Source organism: Cynocephalus volans, chromosome 5 (assembly GCF_027409185.1).
Source record: "Cynocephalus volans isolate mCynVol1 chromosome 5, mCynVol1.pri, whole genome shotgun sequence".
NCBI classification, from domain to species: domain Eukaryota; kingdom Metazoa; phylum Chordata; class Mammalia; order Dermoptera; family Cynocephalidae; genus Cynocephalus; species Cynocephalus volans.
In genome coordinates, this window is record NC_084464.1 from 142,723,507 (window position 1) to 142,740,493 (window position 16,987).

Consider the following 16,987-nt stretch of genomic DNA (forward strand, 5'->3'; position numbering starts at 1 on the left):
CCCCTTGCAATCTTATAAACATGTAGCAAGGACACGATTAAAAAAAAATAGACTCAACTTTACATCACAATAATGACTACAAATCATCAGCAACGAATAGCTTTATGCTATTATGCTATTATATACTGCTTTATGCTAGTAGAATTTTCTTGTGACATTAGTTTCTATTAGCATAATTATAGTGCCAATTTAAAAAAATCTAATGGGTCTCTATTGCAGTTTAGAACTTGATTGGAAAAATTCAGGAAAACATTCATGATTTGCTACTCTTTTTACCTCTAACACTATGCTTTCCCTGCCTCCCCTCAATCCACATCCTCTGACTCAGAGACTATTTGGAGAGGACACCTGTTTTAAATGGATCCACAGGAAATACCTATGTTGTCTTTTCATAATCTGACCTTGCATCTAGTTGGCTGAAATGTGATCTTGATTGGAAAAAAAAAAAAAAATGCTGCCCACAGACTGATGCAACTTCAGTGCGACAACATTTACTGGAAGTCAGAGGGAATCCAGTTTATATTTATTTTCCTTCCACCAAGCCCTGGTATTGTAGTGTAGGAAGAAAATAAATAAGTAAAAGGGCAAAACCAGTTGAACCCCCAAAAGATTAGGATTAAATTACACACACACGGGTTTGACATCCAAACTCAGAATGATCTGTTTTTAAGCTGAACGCAATCTTGTAGCAGAAACTGTCACCTGACCCTCCTACCTTTATGGCTTTTTTTTATAAACCTCTTGCCCAAAGTTCATATTCTGCCTTATGTTATATATCCATATGATATTAAAAATCTCTTGTGCAGGGTACCCTACCCATTGAAAGCGGAATTTAGAAAGGAGTTTCACAGTGGATCACAGTGGACTGTCCACACTAAAAAATTCAACTGGGTCCGAAATGATGCAAGTCACTGGGGGCTACCTGTGCTGCTTTTCACCCCACGTGCATACTCCTCTTGCCAGAGAACTAACCAGGGACGAACCAGGGAAGTCAGCCGCAAGTCCCCTGGAGGGAACGTTTGTGACACTTGTGTTCCCTGCTTCAGTCCAGGTTCCGCGTCCCCTCGCCCCCGGGCCGCGCTCCCTCTCCGCCTGGCAGATGCCACCGGCGGCGGCCCCGGAAGCTCGCCCCGGTCGCCCTCGACGCCTAGGGGGCGCCCCCCGGCCGGGTCTCCCGGTGCCCCGCGAACGCAGAAGCAGAATGACGACGGTGACGAAAGAGATGACGCCACGCCGCCCGCCCAGCCGCAGCCTGCCGCGTGGAGCGCCCCCACACAGCGCCGGGCCCGCGCAGGTCGCCCGCGCGCTCGCCGCCGCGCCCGTCCCTCGGGGCGCGCGCCCCGCCGTAGCCCTCGCCCCGCCCCGGCCCGCGCCGGCCGCGCCACGGTTCCCACGGCGCTCGCCCTCACGCGCCCGTCGCCTCCCGTCCTCCCCGCTCGCGGCCCAGCCCGCCCAGGCCTCTCGCGAACATGGCGCTTGTCCCCAGCCAGGTGCTGCGGGTGGCGATCCTACTGTCCTACTGCTCTATCCTGTGCAACTACAAGGCCATCGAAATGCCCTCGCATCAGACCTACGGAGGGAGCTGGAAATTCCTGACGTTCATTGATCTGGTAAGGCCGTCCCTCCCCTCCCCCGACCGCCCCGCACCCCGTGCCTGTGTGTGTTTGGGGTGCGCGAGCGCGCGCCTCTCCCATCGACCCTCGTCGTCACCTCTTCCCCCATGAGTGCGTCTCAAGGCCTGGCTGCCCCAGCAGCGGCGTCTTCTGAACCACCCGTCCTTACCTGGTAGCTGGGGCACGAATGGAGGTGGGGCGCAGCCAGGTGGTGGGCTTTTTGGAGGGGAACACAGAACTGCTTCTAAGAGGTAACACGGGAAGATTCTTCAACTAACAAAAGCATCGGATGACCTTGATCGTGAATGACCTCAGACCCATTCGCCCTCAAGGTGCTTTCTAGAGCACCCACCGTGGGATAAACTGGCAGCAACTCAAGGAAACTGAGTTTTGTCTAGTTACTTGGAGCTTCGCCTGAAAGGACCCCAAATGCTCCTCATCAGGGAAAGAAAGCACTTAATAAAGTTATCTTTGCATCTGTTTTTTGCCCATTGTCGGTAATCTACTTCCAACCTTTTCCCCCAAAACACTAGAGAGAGATTTTCAAAATGCATTCCCAGTGTGACTGTACACTCTTCTGTGTCTTCCCTGTAAAAGTTTGCAGTAGTATGCAGAAGCAGCTCCTCTATTGGCACTACATGACCGGCTTGACAGGTGCAGGTCATTATTATGATGATGATTTGCAAAGCTTATCTACTTCTGGCACCAAAAGCGCCCCCACAGAGAATCAGAACCTGGGCATAATGCCCAGTAATGACATTGGGTGAACCTACAAACTTCAGGGTGAGAGGTGACTAAGACTTGGTCTCACACACAACAAGAGATTTATTAGGTATGAGCAGAGTGTTAAAACAAAGGCAGCGAAGTTCTAAAGGACTTAGAGAAAATGTTGAACAGGACTGTCTGTCCAAGATTATATATAAAGTTGGCCACACCAGCAACATTATAATCTCTTGTTGACCCTCCATTTTGATGAAGAGAATTTGAACCTATTTAAAGATATTTCCAAAGGCTTAGGATGCCTCAAAGAAATGCAGTCAGAGGCTGTTGGTTTAGAAATACCACCTTATATTAACATTATATTAGATACTTTCAAAGAGGAATTTAAATGATTTTTACCAGCAGTCTCCAAACTGCACATACTCTTAGGCACACACGATTTTCCAGGACATATAGTGTTGCAAGAGTATCAGTTTTCAGATCCTCAATTTCCAACTCTTTCTTGAAACTAATCTGCCTCTGAACATGCATGGTGCCTGCCAGTTCTCCTTTCTTCCTGCCCATTCATCTAAGTGATGAGCACATGACGAGGCTCTAGACTGCGTTTTTCTGTCTTTCCTGATAGATGGTTGTCACCAGGACTATCTTCATATTCGATTGAAAAATGAAGTTGGAGTCGTTTTGACAGACGTATTGGGTTGATTGGCTTGTCAATGAGGATTGGCTTTGCCAATTACTTTATGTAGCAGATATTTACCATAGATTGAGCTAAATCTGCAGCTCTGAGGTTCTGATAAATATGTATATAAAGCAAGATACCATATGCAGAGCGCTAGAAATCATGTCCCTTTTTCAAGTGTTTAAACTTATGTTAAAGATGTTTAGATCTTATTTAAAAATATGTGCATAGATTTTTCAGAATTCAGATTTAGGGGCTATATGAGCAAAGCTCCTTTTGGCTCATTGCCTTATCCCACTCCCAAGTCAGATCTCACTTAGAGCTGGCCCATTTGAGTGTCACCAAGGAGCAGTGCTGAGCTAAAATACTCTACCAGAGTCATAGGTAGCATGAACGGCAGCCTCCTGGCATTAGGTGCTATTTTGGGGAAGCAACGGGAAGGGTTAGCAGGTGAAAACGGTAAAAATTGAGGGTGTTGGTTAATCCAAGAGAGATGCTTCTCATGTTGGCATTGCTTACTTTGTGTTAAGAAACAAGGCTCACCAGAAACAATATACCCCTCAAAACCTGTGTGTGACATGAAACTGTAGTGGAGTCCGTTTGATATGCTGTCATACAGTTTAACTTTAACATTTGATGATTGGACTAAATAACACTAATCACCATAAGTACACCTTTTTTCTATCCTAGAATTCAGACAATAAATTCAAATTTGAAACTTTTACTTTGTTTCATATTTAGATTCAGTTTGTATAGGCCTTTAGCTAATCATTCAAACTTTTTACTCTCTGTGGCTCTTGATTGAAATATAATTATCATTAACCAAGAGTTCCTCTGAGAAAATATTTCTAAAATCTATTCCTAAAAACACTCACACAAAGTTTTTTTTTTTTTTTATTAATAGAGATTTAGAGTCCTTAGAGCTTAAGTATTGTGCAGCTGTTAAAACAACCAACCCGTCAATCCTCAATAATGGCATGAAAAGATTGGGCTACTATAATGTAGCCATTTAACTTTTCATTCTTTATGTTAAAAAAAAAAACAATAAACTTTATTACCTAGTGCCTTGTACAAATTTAATGATTCAAAGTTTATTGGAGCAATTTTGGAACAGGGTTTAGCTTCTTAACATTTTAATAAGGCCCTTTTTCTAGCCAACTTGGATTTCAGGGAGTCAGGGCATTTATATTGAAGGCCACAGTTGGATGCTGTGCTCCATGGCATCAGTTTACCAGAATGTGAGTCAGAATCTCAGGTTGCATGCATCCAGGAGCAGATGGTTATGTGGTGGTGGCCAGCTGTATTTATATCTCTCTTTGGGTATGAGAGTTATTCCAGTAGAATAGAGCTCATGGTCACAAACTGAAATGCAAATTGTCACTCCCCGTAATTGTATACTGTTATTCCGCAACAGCACTGAAAAACTTAAGAGAACTAAAGTGCTTATGGAAAATTGAAGTGAGTAAGTGGAAAAAGAACACTGTCTTGGTGTGGTAGGCAGAATAATGGGCCCCCAAAGATGTCCACATGCTAATGCCCAGAACCTGTGAATATGTTAGGTTACATGGCAGAGGGGAATTAAGGTTGCTAATCAACTGACCTTACAATAGGGAGATTACCCTGGATTATTTAGTCCAGCCCAGAGTAATCACAAACATCCTTAAAAGTGGAAGATGGAAACAGAAGAGTCAGTTGGAGGAAGGTGTGACCGTGGAAGAAAATCACAGAGAGATGCAACCTTGCTGGCTTTGAAGATGAAGGAGGGGGCCACCAGCCAAGGAACGTGGGCAGTGTCTTGAAGTTGGAAAGGAAAAGGAAATGGATATTCCCCTAGAGTTTCTAGAAGGACCGTGGCTCTGCTGACACCTTTATTTTATCCTGGTGAGATCTATTTTAGACTTCTGACCTCCAGAATTAGAAAATAATAAATATGTGTTGCTTAAGCCTCTAAATTTATAGTAATTTGTTACAGCAGCAATAGAAACCTCATATATTTGGCTTTGAAGCCTCTGACCTAGAAAAAAACTCAACAGTTTTTGTATGAAATATATGCAGTGACTCAGCTAGTCCTTTATATATATTAGGTAACTGGTTAGTTTTAGCTTTAACCAAAATGTAGATTTTTGCCTGGATCTCTGAAACTATGTATAGGAGACATGCATACATGTTAACCAGGGGCGATATAAGAATCTATAAATACTGCGCAACATTGGAAAATCTAGGTATTTACTGTGAATTATTTCAAACTATTGTTATGCGACATGCCAGGCCAGGAGAAGGAATACTGTTAACTGGAAATAAGCTAGAAAGAAAAATAATTAAAACTAACTGAAGTTTAAATATTTCTTTAGTCAGTATCACAGGTGATGAATTTTCTTCAAATGGTGCGGATTCATTTACTTATTTACTAGCTAAGTAATTCTCCAAGTTACATAATAATTGGTGATGAATTTTCTTCGAATGGTGCGGATTCATTTACTTATTTACTAGCTAAGTAATTCTCCAAGTTACATAATAATTGCTCCCAAAGATAAGAATAAAGAAGAAATGGAACAAAACCATCATAAATTAAAAGAAAAAGGCACCTGTATTTTCAGCTTCAAAGTAGTGCTTAGGGTATAATAAGTATTTAGTAAATGGCTGAATAAATGAAACTTTCTTTTTCCAAATTGTCAATGAGTATTCTCTTCTTGTTCTGTCTCCTCCCAAAACATTCAAAATGATAGGAATTTTAAAAATATATCAACCAGATCTCTATTCAGATGTATATAGTAAAATGTCTAACAAATGAGTCAAAGTCAACTTCTTTGAAAAACATAAACCGTATATTTGTCATTAAAAATTAAGTTAATATTGATATTGGATTTATAACTTTTGATTTGTAAGGATTGAAACCAAGATCTGGCTAGTCCATTTGCTCACCATCTTCAGGGTTATTCTTAGGGCTACTCGTTGCTCCTGTACTAAGTTGTCATTCATGCTTTGGCAGAACATTGCTGTTTAGGCCCTGCCTACTCAATGGTGTGAGCTAAGGACCAGCAGAATCAACTTATTCTGGGAGCAGGTGAGAAATGAGGAATCTCTGGCTTCACCCCAGACCTTCTGAATCAAAATCTACATATTAAGATCATCAGGTGATTCCAACGCACATTCTAGTATGATAAATGTTGCTCGGGGCCACACTTTCTGTTTTGTAATTAACAAGCTATAGGACCCAGACTTAATATATTAATTCTGCTTATTTTCAAAACATATTTAAGGTGATTTTCACAGTAACATAATTAAAAACGTAAAAAAAAATTACAAATTGAAAATAAAAGAAAGAGAAAATATGTATCAAGCACTAGAAATGGGTTAGTTATTACAATTGAGAAAAAAATTAGATAATCTTCAAGGCAACCAAGAAAAGATTTCATGGAAAGATTTGTCTTTTAATTCTATTTTTCCACAAACTGTTTGAAGTATCCTTGTACATGTTTGACTGCATTGTCCCTAGTGCTAGGATAAAGGAAGCATATGAAAATTTATCAGAAAAAATGCCATTTTTTCCAGACACTGACTTTTCGAGGTTATTTATCACCCAAATCCTTATATAAAGGACATTGGATAGAGTAGATAATGTCTTTGATAGGTTTTTACCAGAATATATATAAATATTCTTATAGTCGATGTTTCTTACATCATGATTTTATGAAGGCCAAAAGCATTCTTATATTTTGCCTGGGTGAAGACATTTTTGTAGAGGCTTAAGGTAATATAATCTAGTCACTTTTTAAAAAAATCTAAATCTGTATTGCAAAAGAATTTAGGAAAACCCCAGAGGGAGGATGATAAATAAGGGCTCAGATGTGGAAAAGCTTGGGGTGTTCAAAGAGCAGGAAATGATCAAGTATACCTGGAGGATACAATTTTTGCTTTTAAACATGCCGAGAATTTTTGACATTTAAAAAAATGTTAAAGAGGCAGAATAAGCTGCATAAGTATACTAAGTTTTGCATTTGAGTTAGTCTTATATTTACTTACACATTTATCTTAAAATATACTCTTGACTTCTAGTTCATGGCTTAATTTTAAATAGGAATTAAAACATCTTGAGAAGAGATTTTATATGTCACTATGTAACTATGGTACTTAATTTTGCCAGTCAAAACCACACAGTGCCATGTGAAGGCCAGGAATTCGTTGAGTGCTCAGTGAACACAATTAAGTGGGGTTTTTTTGTTTTGGGTTTTTTTTTTTTTTTTTTTGGATATTATACACAGAAGATGAAACTGCACGATTTTTCCTTCAGGAGACTCAGACTTAACCCTAAAATGTGCACCTAAATCTGAAGGGTTAAATAGTGTTTTTTCCTAATCAAGGGGAAGAATTGTGAGAATAATACTTTTCATAGAGTTCTCTTCACCTATTTTGCAAGTGTTTCTCTTGGATCACACATAAAATAGGGGCCTGGGTTTGTCGGAGTGGGGAAAATAGTTGATGATATAATCACCCATTCCCTCTCTTAGTTGCAAATGTTATTGAAATTACAGAAAGTCATCTGACCACTGGTTGAGGTCACTTCTTTTCCCATCCCAGCCATTCCCCCATGTCTGGTATAACATTTAGCAAAATTGGTAACTGCTCTTGAGGGTTTTCATTTGTTTCTCTGTGTTCCCCTGAAATGTCACATGTTTCTGTGGAAGCGTGAACAATAGTACAATTTTCCACATTGAATCAGATGTTCCTGTGATCCAAGCATGCTTGGAAAAATCTTGCTGCTTAGGATTCCATAACAACATAGATTTCTTTTGTGCAGTCTGTGACTAGACAGTTAAAGGGCCCATTTCTCACCTGCAGGGTAGTCCTGTCCAAGTACAGTGAGAACAGAGCTCCCTTTGAAGGTGAGACCCCTTGATCAGATCCACTGCAGAGTGCAGCAAGATAATGGGATAGAAGCATGGAATTCTAAAAAGTCAGACAATGTACTAACCCTTCACATTGACTTCTATATAGACCTGTAAGGCTGTGTTATAATTTAAATATTTAATTTCAAAAGCAATACATAGTCATTATAGAAAATTTGTATAAGACAGAAAACCATAGGGAAGAAAATATTTTCCATGTTAACTCTCCCTAATTTTCCTTGCATCTTAGCACTTTAGTGCTTCGAGATGGTATTTATTTTGGAATTTTATACACACACAGAAACACACATCAAGAGTCAGACTACAGAGATATATGTATATACATTTATGTACATATGTGTGTGTACATTTATATAATCAGATTTCAGAAAAAATTATATTCTTTTTAAAAATTATTTTTAAATTACAGATATCACTCCAAAATATCATTATTAGTATTTTGATATTTGCATTATCAGTCATGTATAGGCATTTTTTAAAAAACAAAATTCAATATATACCATGGTTTTTATAAATTTATTTTTTAATTGACATGCACCAAAATTTACGCTGTTCAGTGTACAATTCTATAAGTTTTGAGAGATGCATAGAATTGTGTAACCACCAGTCATCTAAAAATATTCCTTCATGTTGCCTTTTTATAGTCACAGCATCCCCTGAATCTCATCAACCACAGATTTGTTGTGTCCCTAAATTTTTGCCTTTTCTAGAAAATATATAAGGAATACTGTATGTCTTTGAATCTGGCTTTTTTTCATTTAGCATAATGCATTTCAGATTCATCAGGTTGTTTTGTGTATCAATAATTCGTTCCATTTTATTGCTGAGTAGTATTCCATGGTATTAATGTACCACAGCTTGTTTATGCATTCCTAAGTTGAAGCACATTTGAGTTTTTCCAGTTTGGAGAGATTATAAAAAAAGTTGCTATAAGCATTTGTGTACTAGATTTGTATGAACATGAGTTTTTGTTTTTGCTAGGTTTGATTGGTCATATGGTAAGGCATACATTTAACTGTGTAAGAGACAACCAAACTGTTTTCCACGGTGGATGTGCCATGCTGCACGTGTATCCTCTTTATATCCTCTTAGTGTGTGGTGGTGTCAATTTTTCTTCTATTTCAAATATTCTAGTAAGTGTGTAGTGATATTTCATTGTTGTTTAATTTGCATTTCAGTGACCAATGATGTTAAATATCTCTGCATTTTTATAATATTTATATATCTTCTTGGAAAAATGTTTGTGCAAATCTTTGCCCATTTAAAAAAAATGGACTGTTTTCTTTCTCCCTTTATGGCTTGTCTTTTAATTTTATTAATTACAAGAGCCAAAGGTTTTCATTTTGATGACATCCAGTTTATAAATTTTTTCCTTTATAGAACATGCTTTTGTTGTTTTGTCTAAGAACTCGCCTAACACGAGGTCACAAAGATTTTTTTCCTGTGTTTTCTTCCAGAAGTTTTATAGTTTTATCTTTTACATTTTTTTTTTTTTTGTATATGATAGGCAATTTTTCAGCACCCACTTTTTGAAAAGATTATCATTTCACTATTGAATTGTTTTCGCACCTTTGTCACAAATCAATTGACTGCATTTGTGAGTCTACTTCTGGACTCTTCTGTTTCACTGATCTGTCTGGTCACAAGATACAGTGCAATACATGCAATTGATTATTGCAGCTTTATAGTAAGTCTTGAAAGCAGGTAGTGTGAAACCTCCAATTTTGTTCTTTTTCAGTATTTGCTTAGGCTATTCTAATTACTTTGCCTTTCTGTTTAAATTTTAGAGTACTCTTGTCAATATCTACAAATAATCCTACTGGGATTTTTGAGTGGGATCTCATTGAATCTATAAGTCAACCTGGGGAACACTGACATATTAACAATGTTTACTCTTCTAATCCATGAATGTGATATACACCTTCATTTAGTTTTTTTTTTATTTCTTTCATCATTGTTTTATAGCTTTCAGCATATAGCTCATTGTTATTTCAAGAATATCATACAAATGGAATCATACATATATGACATTTTGGGATTGCCTTTTTCCACCTAGAATAATTCCCCGGAGAGTCATCCAAGTTGTCACATGTATCAGTAGTTTGGTCCTTTTTATTGCTGAGTAGTATACCATGGTATGGATGCACTGCAGTTTAACCATTCACCCATTAAAGGATATCTGGATTATTTCTAGTTTGGGGCTGTTATAAGTAAAGCTGCTATGAGCATTCATGTGCAGGTTTTTGTACGATCATCAGTGTTTATTTCTCCGGCACAAATATCCAAGAGGACAATTGCAGGGGTGTATGATAGTTGTAAGTTTAGTTTTAAAAGAAGCTACCAACCTGTTGTTCAGAAAGTCATCTGACCACTGGTTGAGGTCACTTCTTTTCCCATCCCAGCCATTCCCCCATGTCTGGTATAACATTTAGCAAAATTGGTTTTACATTTTACATGTCCACCAGAAATATGTGAGTGAAAATTCTTTTTCCATTCTTGCCAGTTATTTGATGTTGTCAATGTTTTGATTTTAGCCATTTTGATTGGTGTGTAGTGATATTTCATTGTGGTTTTAAGTTGCATTTATCTAATGGCTAATGATTTTGAACACAGTTTTATGTGCTTACCATCTACATATCCTCTTTAGTGAAAAACTATTAAATTTTACTTTCTGGTTGTTTATTGTTAGCATGTAGAGATACATTCCATGTTTGCATATTGACCTCATATCCTGTGATTTTTGCTAAACTCATTTATTAGTTCTAGGAGCTTTGTTGGAGATTCCATGGGATTTTCTTTTTTTAAGTAGACAATCAGGTCATTCGTTAATAGACACATTTTATTTCTTCCTTTGCAATTTGCATAGCTTTTATTTGTTCTTCATGGTTTACTACGCAAATTAAGATTTCAAGCACGATATTGAATAGAAGTAGTGAGAGCAGATATCCTGACCTTGTTCCTCCCTTAGGAGGAAAACATTCAGTCTTTTGCAGTTAAGTATGGTGCTAGCTATAGATTTTTTTGTGTGCCTGCCTTTTTTCGGTTTGAGTAAGTTTCCTTCTTTTCCTTCTATTCCTAGTATGCTGAGAGTTTTTTTAAATAAAATATCATAAATAGATGTTGAATTTTGTCATACATTTTAACTGCACCTGTTGGTATGTTCATATGGCTTTTATTATTACTTTGCATTAATATGGTGAGTTACATACCTTATTTTTGACAACTGAGCTAATCTTGCATTCCTGGGGTGAACGCCACTTGATTATGATGTATTGTTCTTTTTATATATTGCTAGATTTGACTTGCTAACATTTTGATCAGATTTTTTTCCTCTCTGTTTATATGGAATATTTGTCAGTAGTTTTTTGTTCTTTGTCTGGCTTTGATATTAGGATATGCTGGCCTCATTTCTCTTCAGAGTTCTGGAAGAGATTAAATAGAATTGATATTACTTCTTCCTGAAATGTTTGGTAGAATTTACCAGTGAAAACCACTAGGCTTGGAGTTTTCTTTGTTTGAAAGTTTCAGCTGCAAATCTGATTTGATTGATTTCATGATATAGAGCTATTAAGGTTATTGATTGCTTTTTATTGAGATTGGGTAGTTTGTGTCTTTCAAGGAATTGGTCCATTTTATTGTTCAGTGTCCCTTTTTATCTTTATTGTCTGGAGGGTCTGTAGTGATAACCACATTTTATTCCTGACATTTTAACTTGTGTCATATCTTTTTTCTTCATCAGACTGGCTTGGAGTTTCTCAATTTTTATTGATTTTTTTTTCAAAGTTCAGCTTTTTTCCTTCTGTTGTTATTCTGTCTTCAATTTCATTGATTTCTGTTTTCAACCTTTATTATTTTCTTCCTTCTGTTTGTTTCGGGTTTAATTTGTTCTTCTTTTACTAGTTTCTTAATGTGGAAACTTAGATGATTAATTTGTTAATTTCTGTCCTTTCTTCCTTCCTATGTAAACACTTAGTTATAAATTTCCCTCTAAGCACTGCTTTAGCTGCATCTCACAAATTTTGATACATTTTATTTTCATTTTTATTTAATTCAAAGTATTTTTTAAAAGTTTTCTTTGAGTCCTTTAAATTTTATAATGTTTTATTTAGATATGTGTTGTTTAATTTACACATTTCTTGACATATCCCAGATAGCTTTCTGTTATTTATTTCTAGCTTAATAGCACTATGATCAGAGATCATTCTTTGCATGATTTCAATTCTTTTAAATTTGTTATCTTGGTTTTTTGACTCAGAATATGGGATATCATGTTAAATATTGCATGTGCACTTGAAATACAAGTCTGTATTCTACTGCTGTTGGGGTGAAGTGTTCTTTAAATGTCAATTATAGAAAGTTTTTGACAGTGTTGTTCAGGCTTCTATATCCTTGCTGATATTATGTCTACTTGCACTCTCATTAACTGACAAGGGAACATTGAAGTCTCTAATTATAGTTTTGGGATTGTCTATTTCCCGTTTCAGTTTTATCAGTTTTTACATCATGTATTTTGGAGCATACACATTGTTAAGTGCATACACATTTAGGAATGATATGTGTCTTGGTGAATTGATCTTTTTATCATTATAAAATGTTCTTCTTTTTCCTTGGTAATTTTCCTTGTACCAAAGTCTGCTTTGTCTGATATTAATATAGCTTTTTCATCTTTTTTTTGATTAGTGTTTGCATGGTATATATTTTACCATTCTTTTATTTTTAACTTTGTTGTTGGTTTGTTCCCCCTTTTTTTCCCTCTGTTCCTATGTCCTGCCTTGCCTGGATTATTTTAATATTTTTTAGTATTTTATTTTAATTTACCTATTGCTTGTTTGTATATATCTCTTTGTATTATTATTTTAGGTATTGCTCTAGGGATTACCACGTACATACCTAGCTTTACACAATCTACTTGAAGTGAATAGTTTAGCACTTCAAGTAAAACATACAAGCCTTGTCACTTTACCTTCCTCGCTTTATGGGATAGCCATCATATTAATTATGTCTACATAACTTGAAAACCCCATAAACAATGTAGTAATTTTTCCTATTAACAGTAAAATAGTTTAAGGAAATTTGTAGCATAAAATATTCTATTATATTTACTCAGATATTTACCATTTGTGTTGCTCTTTCTTCAGTTTTTATGTTCATTTTTATGATACCTCTGGTATATTTTTATGGTATCATTTTTATGATACCTCTGGTATCATTTTTTTTTTTTTCAGCCTCATGACTTATTTGAGCATTTCATTAAGAAGAGGTCTGCTGGCAACAAATTGTCTTAGTTTTCCTATATCTGAAAGTGTCTTTGTTTTGCTTTCATTTCTGAAGGATATTCTTGCTGGATATAAAATTCTAGCTAACAGTTCTTTTCTTTCACCTATTGAAAGATGTTGTGTCACTATCATCTGGCCTCTAAGATTAATCATGAGAAATCTGCAATCATTCAAACTATTTGATATGTGTTGTTTTGCCTTTAGGATTTTTTCTTTACTTTTGGTTTTCGGCAGTCTATTGATGATGTGTCTGGGCATAGTTTTATGAGTTTATCTTGATAGGGCTTTGCTGAGCTTTCTGAATCTGCAGTTCTTTCTTTTTTACCCAGTTGAGAAGTTTTTAGCCATTATTTTCTTGGAATATTTTTTCTGTACCTCTTTCTTTCTTTCATCTCTTTTTCTGGGACTCTATTGATAGGAATATCAAGCCATTTAATTATTGTCCCACAGGATGCTGAGGACATGTTTAATTTTTTTCTGTCTTTTTTCTGTAATCTTTAGGTTGTTTAATTTTATTGATCTGTCTTCAAATACACTGGTTCTTGCCTCCATTATCTACATTTTGCTATTGATCCCATCCAGTGAGTTTTTAAATTTCAGATATTGGTTCTAAAATGTCCACTTGGTTCCTTTTTATAGTTTCTATTTCTTGGCAAAGGATTTCTATCTTTCATTCATTTCAGCAGCATTCACCTTTCCCTTATGGAAGATTGTTGAAGAGCTGTCCTAAAGTCCTTATCTGATAATTTGAACATCTGGGCCATCTTGGGGTTAGCATCTGTTGATTGTCTTTTTCTTTTTAATATTGTCTCAATTTTCCTGGCCCTTTGTATGTCAAGATATTTTGGATTTTACCCTGAACATTGCAAATATTATATTGTGAGAGGTCCTGTTAAAGTCCTATGGATAATGTTGATTCTTTGTTTGTCTATTTTAGCAGGCAATCAACCTGGTTAGGTTTAGACCTCATGTTCTGTCTTTCTGGTGTAAGTAACATTTTAAAATATTTTGCAGTGCTTTCTGGATCTGTATATTTTGCTATGCTTTCTGGATCTGATTGGAGCTTGGTCCATTGGGGATTAGTCTGGGACTTGGATATTGGATTATGTGGTAGTTCAGTTCTTGATGCCTCTGCTATGCTTCTTTAGGTTTGTTCTGTGTGTGCCCGGGACTTATGTTGGCTCATACACAGAATTACAGGTTTTTCAGCTCTGTTCTCTGTATGATTTCTCTCATACTCTCCAGCACTCAAATGTTCCTTTTCTTGTTTTTTCTGGGCAGAAAGATGAATTCCTCTCAGAATTTTAGCCTCCCATGCTGTCATGAAGTCCACACAATTGGGGATGCCTTCGCAGTGAGGAAGCAAGAAAAGGAGAGATAAAGAGTGAGGAAAAAAACATACATATTTCCTCCTACTCTTCATACAGCAGGGCCTCCTTTTTTCCACTTCCTCTGGCCAGAGAGATGAGGTTTTTTCCTTAGGGTTTTAGATACCCATATGATGGGGGAAAAAGAGAGCAGAGGGGAATCACAATTTCTAGCACACAGAGGTCTTTTTCCCAGTCCTCTGGCTAGAAAGAATGGGTTTCTCCTGGAGTTTTTGCTGTCGGTGCTTACTGCTCAGTTCCAGGATTTGACCCCTCTGCTCAGGTCAAATCTGGAAAAGAGGAAGAATAAAAATCCATGATTCACACTTATGGGTCCTTATTTATTTTCACTTTAGTTCCCAATCCAACAGCCATCGTGTCCTTTTCAAAGTCCTCAGGTTTCTTTTTGTGCTCGGTTCAGAGTTTTTAGTTGTAGTCAGCGGGAATGATAGGCTGTAGTCAGTTTACTTCATTTGGGCTGAACCAGAAGTAGCCTATGTGTGGTTTTAACACCTGTTTTTTTTTCCACTTAAAATATTTTGTAAACATTTTTTTCCATAGCATAATTTTAATGATTGCATATTCCTTCATATGGGTGTTTATATTGATTGTCGTAGTGACTGTATGAATAGATAAGTCTTTACACATATCTGTGATTACTTTCTTAGAATACGTTCTTAGAGGTAGAATTGCTATACTAAAGTCTTTAAGAAAATATCTTAACTTTAAATCAATTTACACTCCCTCCAATACTTAGAGTACTAATTTCTCTGTACTCCTGCTAACACTGTAAAATAGAATAGACTATATAGAAAAATAATGCCAATGATCAGTCATGGGGTTTAAACCTCACAGTTTCCTGTCCAGTAGATTAACTGCAAATCTTTCACCAAATATCTCATAAATGCAAGTGACTAGCTGTCTTTGGCGCTATGTTTATAAAACTCGGTAGCATTAGGCACATTTGATTTGGGCTCGTAAATACTTGAGCCAAACATAAATTTTCAGGTGCCTAGAACGTCCTAATTAGGATAGAGTTGACATAGTGGAGGAGCGCAAGAATGCCTTTCTATGTGCAGGAATCACAGTTCTGCTTGTGCATTCCATTCATCTTGCATTAAAATTGTACTTTAGCCTGGTCATGAGTGATTTATTAGGTCCAATTTGAAAAGCTGGCTCGTCAACATTGGGAGTCTGAGGAAAGTGTATTTACTATAACATTACACATCCTTTTCTTTGTAATTACACTTACACATCCTTGCATTTTGAAAAATGGACATATGAACATTAAGAATCCATGCAGGATGGGAAAATATCCTTTTCTAAAATATTAAAGCATCGTCTATGGCAGAACAGGTCACTTCAGTATCAGCCCAAGTTCTGTGAGAGAGGAGAGAGGGCTCCCTCAAAGCAGGTGATTTGAATGAGTTGAGTGAAGGCTGTAAACTTGCAGGATTGTAACGGGGGGCAGGTTAACACTCCTAGGCCTGGAGCCATGACCTCCGGTGCTCATCCAGTGCACAGGGTGTCTTCACGGGTGAGTGAACAGAACAAAGACCAAGTTTCCTTTCTGTCCTCTGTCCAGTCTCCTGCCTGGACTCCTCATTGGTTAAGCCCCACCAGAAGTCAGAGGTGGAGGAAGCCGCTTCATGTAGTACACAAAGTCTACCAAAGTGAACACAGGAAAAATTATTAAATTAAAATTGCCTACCATAAAGGAGTTCAGAAGTTTCTGGCTAATTGCAACTAATTGTGCATACTAAAGGAACATGCGTGCTTCACGAGGTATATATTTATAGTTGAATATATAAAATATATGTTATTTTATGTAAAATAAAATGTATCATATGACTTTTTAGCAAAATATATCACCAATGTATTGGAGAATTGTATAAAACACATTATATTTCTATTGTATCCATTATATTATATATTTATGAGGCTTTATAGCATTAGAGGTGAGCACTTGGGCTCAGGAATCAGACTGAGTTTGAATCCCAGCTTTTCCATCTATCAGCTGTCTGACTCTGGCCAAATCTAATACCTTCTCTAAGGCCTAATGCTTCTACTTGTTTGTTTGTTTCATTTGTTACACAGGAATAATAATAGTACCTGTCACGTAGGGTTGTGATAATTAAATGAAATAATGTATGTTAATTGCATAACCAGATGCCTGGCCTAGGTTAAGTATTTAATAAATTATCTATTTTTATTCTAATTGTTACATACATACTTGTGACCAGGGACAAGAACCATGAGTTGAGAGGACTGTGGTCATTTTAGGATGAAACTAATTGCTTATAGTGTTCATAAAAGATAAAGTTCAACGCTTAAGTGCACAGTCTCTGGAGTAAGACCACTTGAGTTTGTAAACTGGTCCTGCCTCTGACTCTTTCTATGGACAAGTATTATCTCTGCTTATCTG

General features: G+C 36.9%; 1 protein-coding gene across 2 annotated transcripts in view; it reads left to right on the top strand.

Annotated features, from left to right (window-relative positions):
• The first annotated feature begins 1,334 nt into the window (after nt 1–1,334).
• The window catches only part of AIG1 (androgen induced 1), a 241,701-nt gene continuing 226,048 nt past the window's right edge, over nt 1,335–16,987 (top strand). For both annotated transcript variants that reach the window (XM_063096498.1, XM_063096499.1), the window contains exon 1: nt 1,335–1,610. In XM_063096498.1, coding sequence (XP_062952568.1) covers nt 1,470–1,610 — 141 coding nt within the window. In that variant the 5' untranslated portion in view covers nt 1,335–1,469. The remainder of the gene's footprint in view (nt 1,611–16,987) is intronic.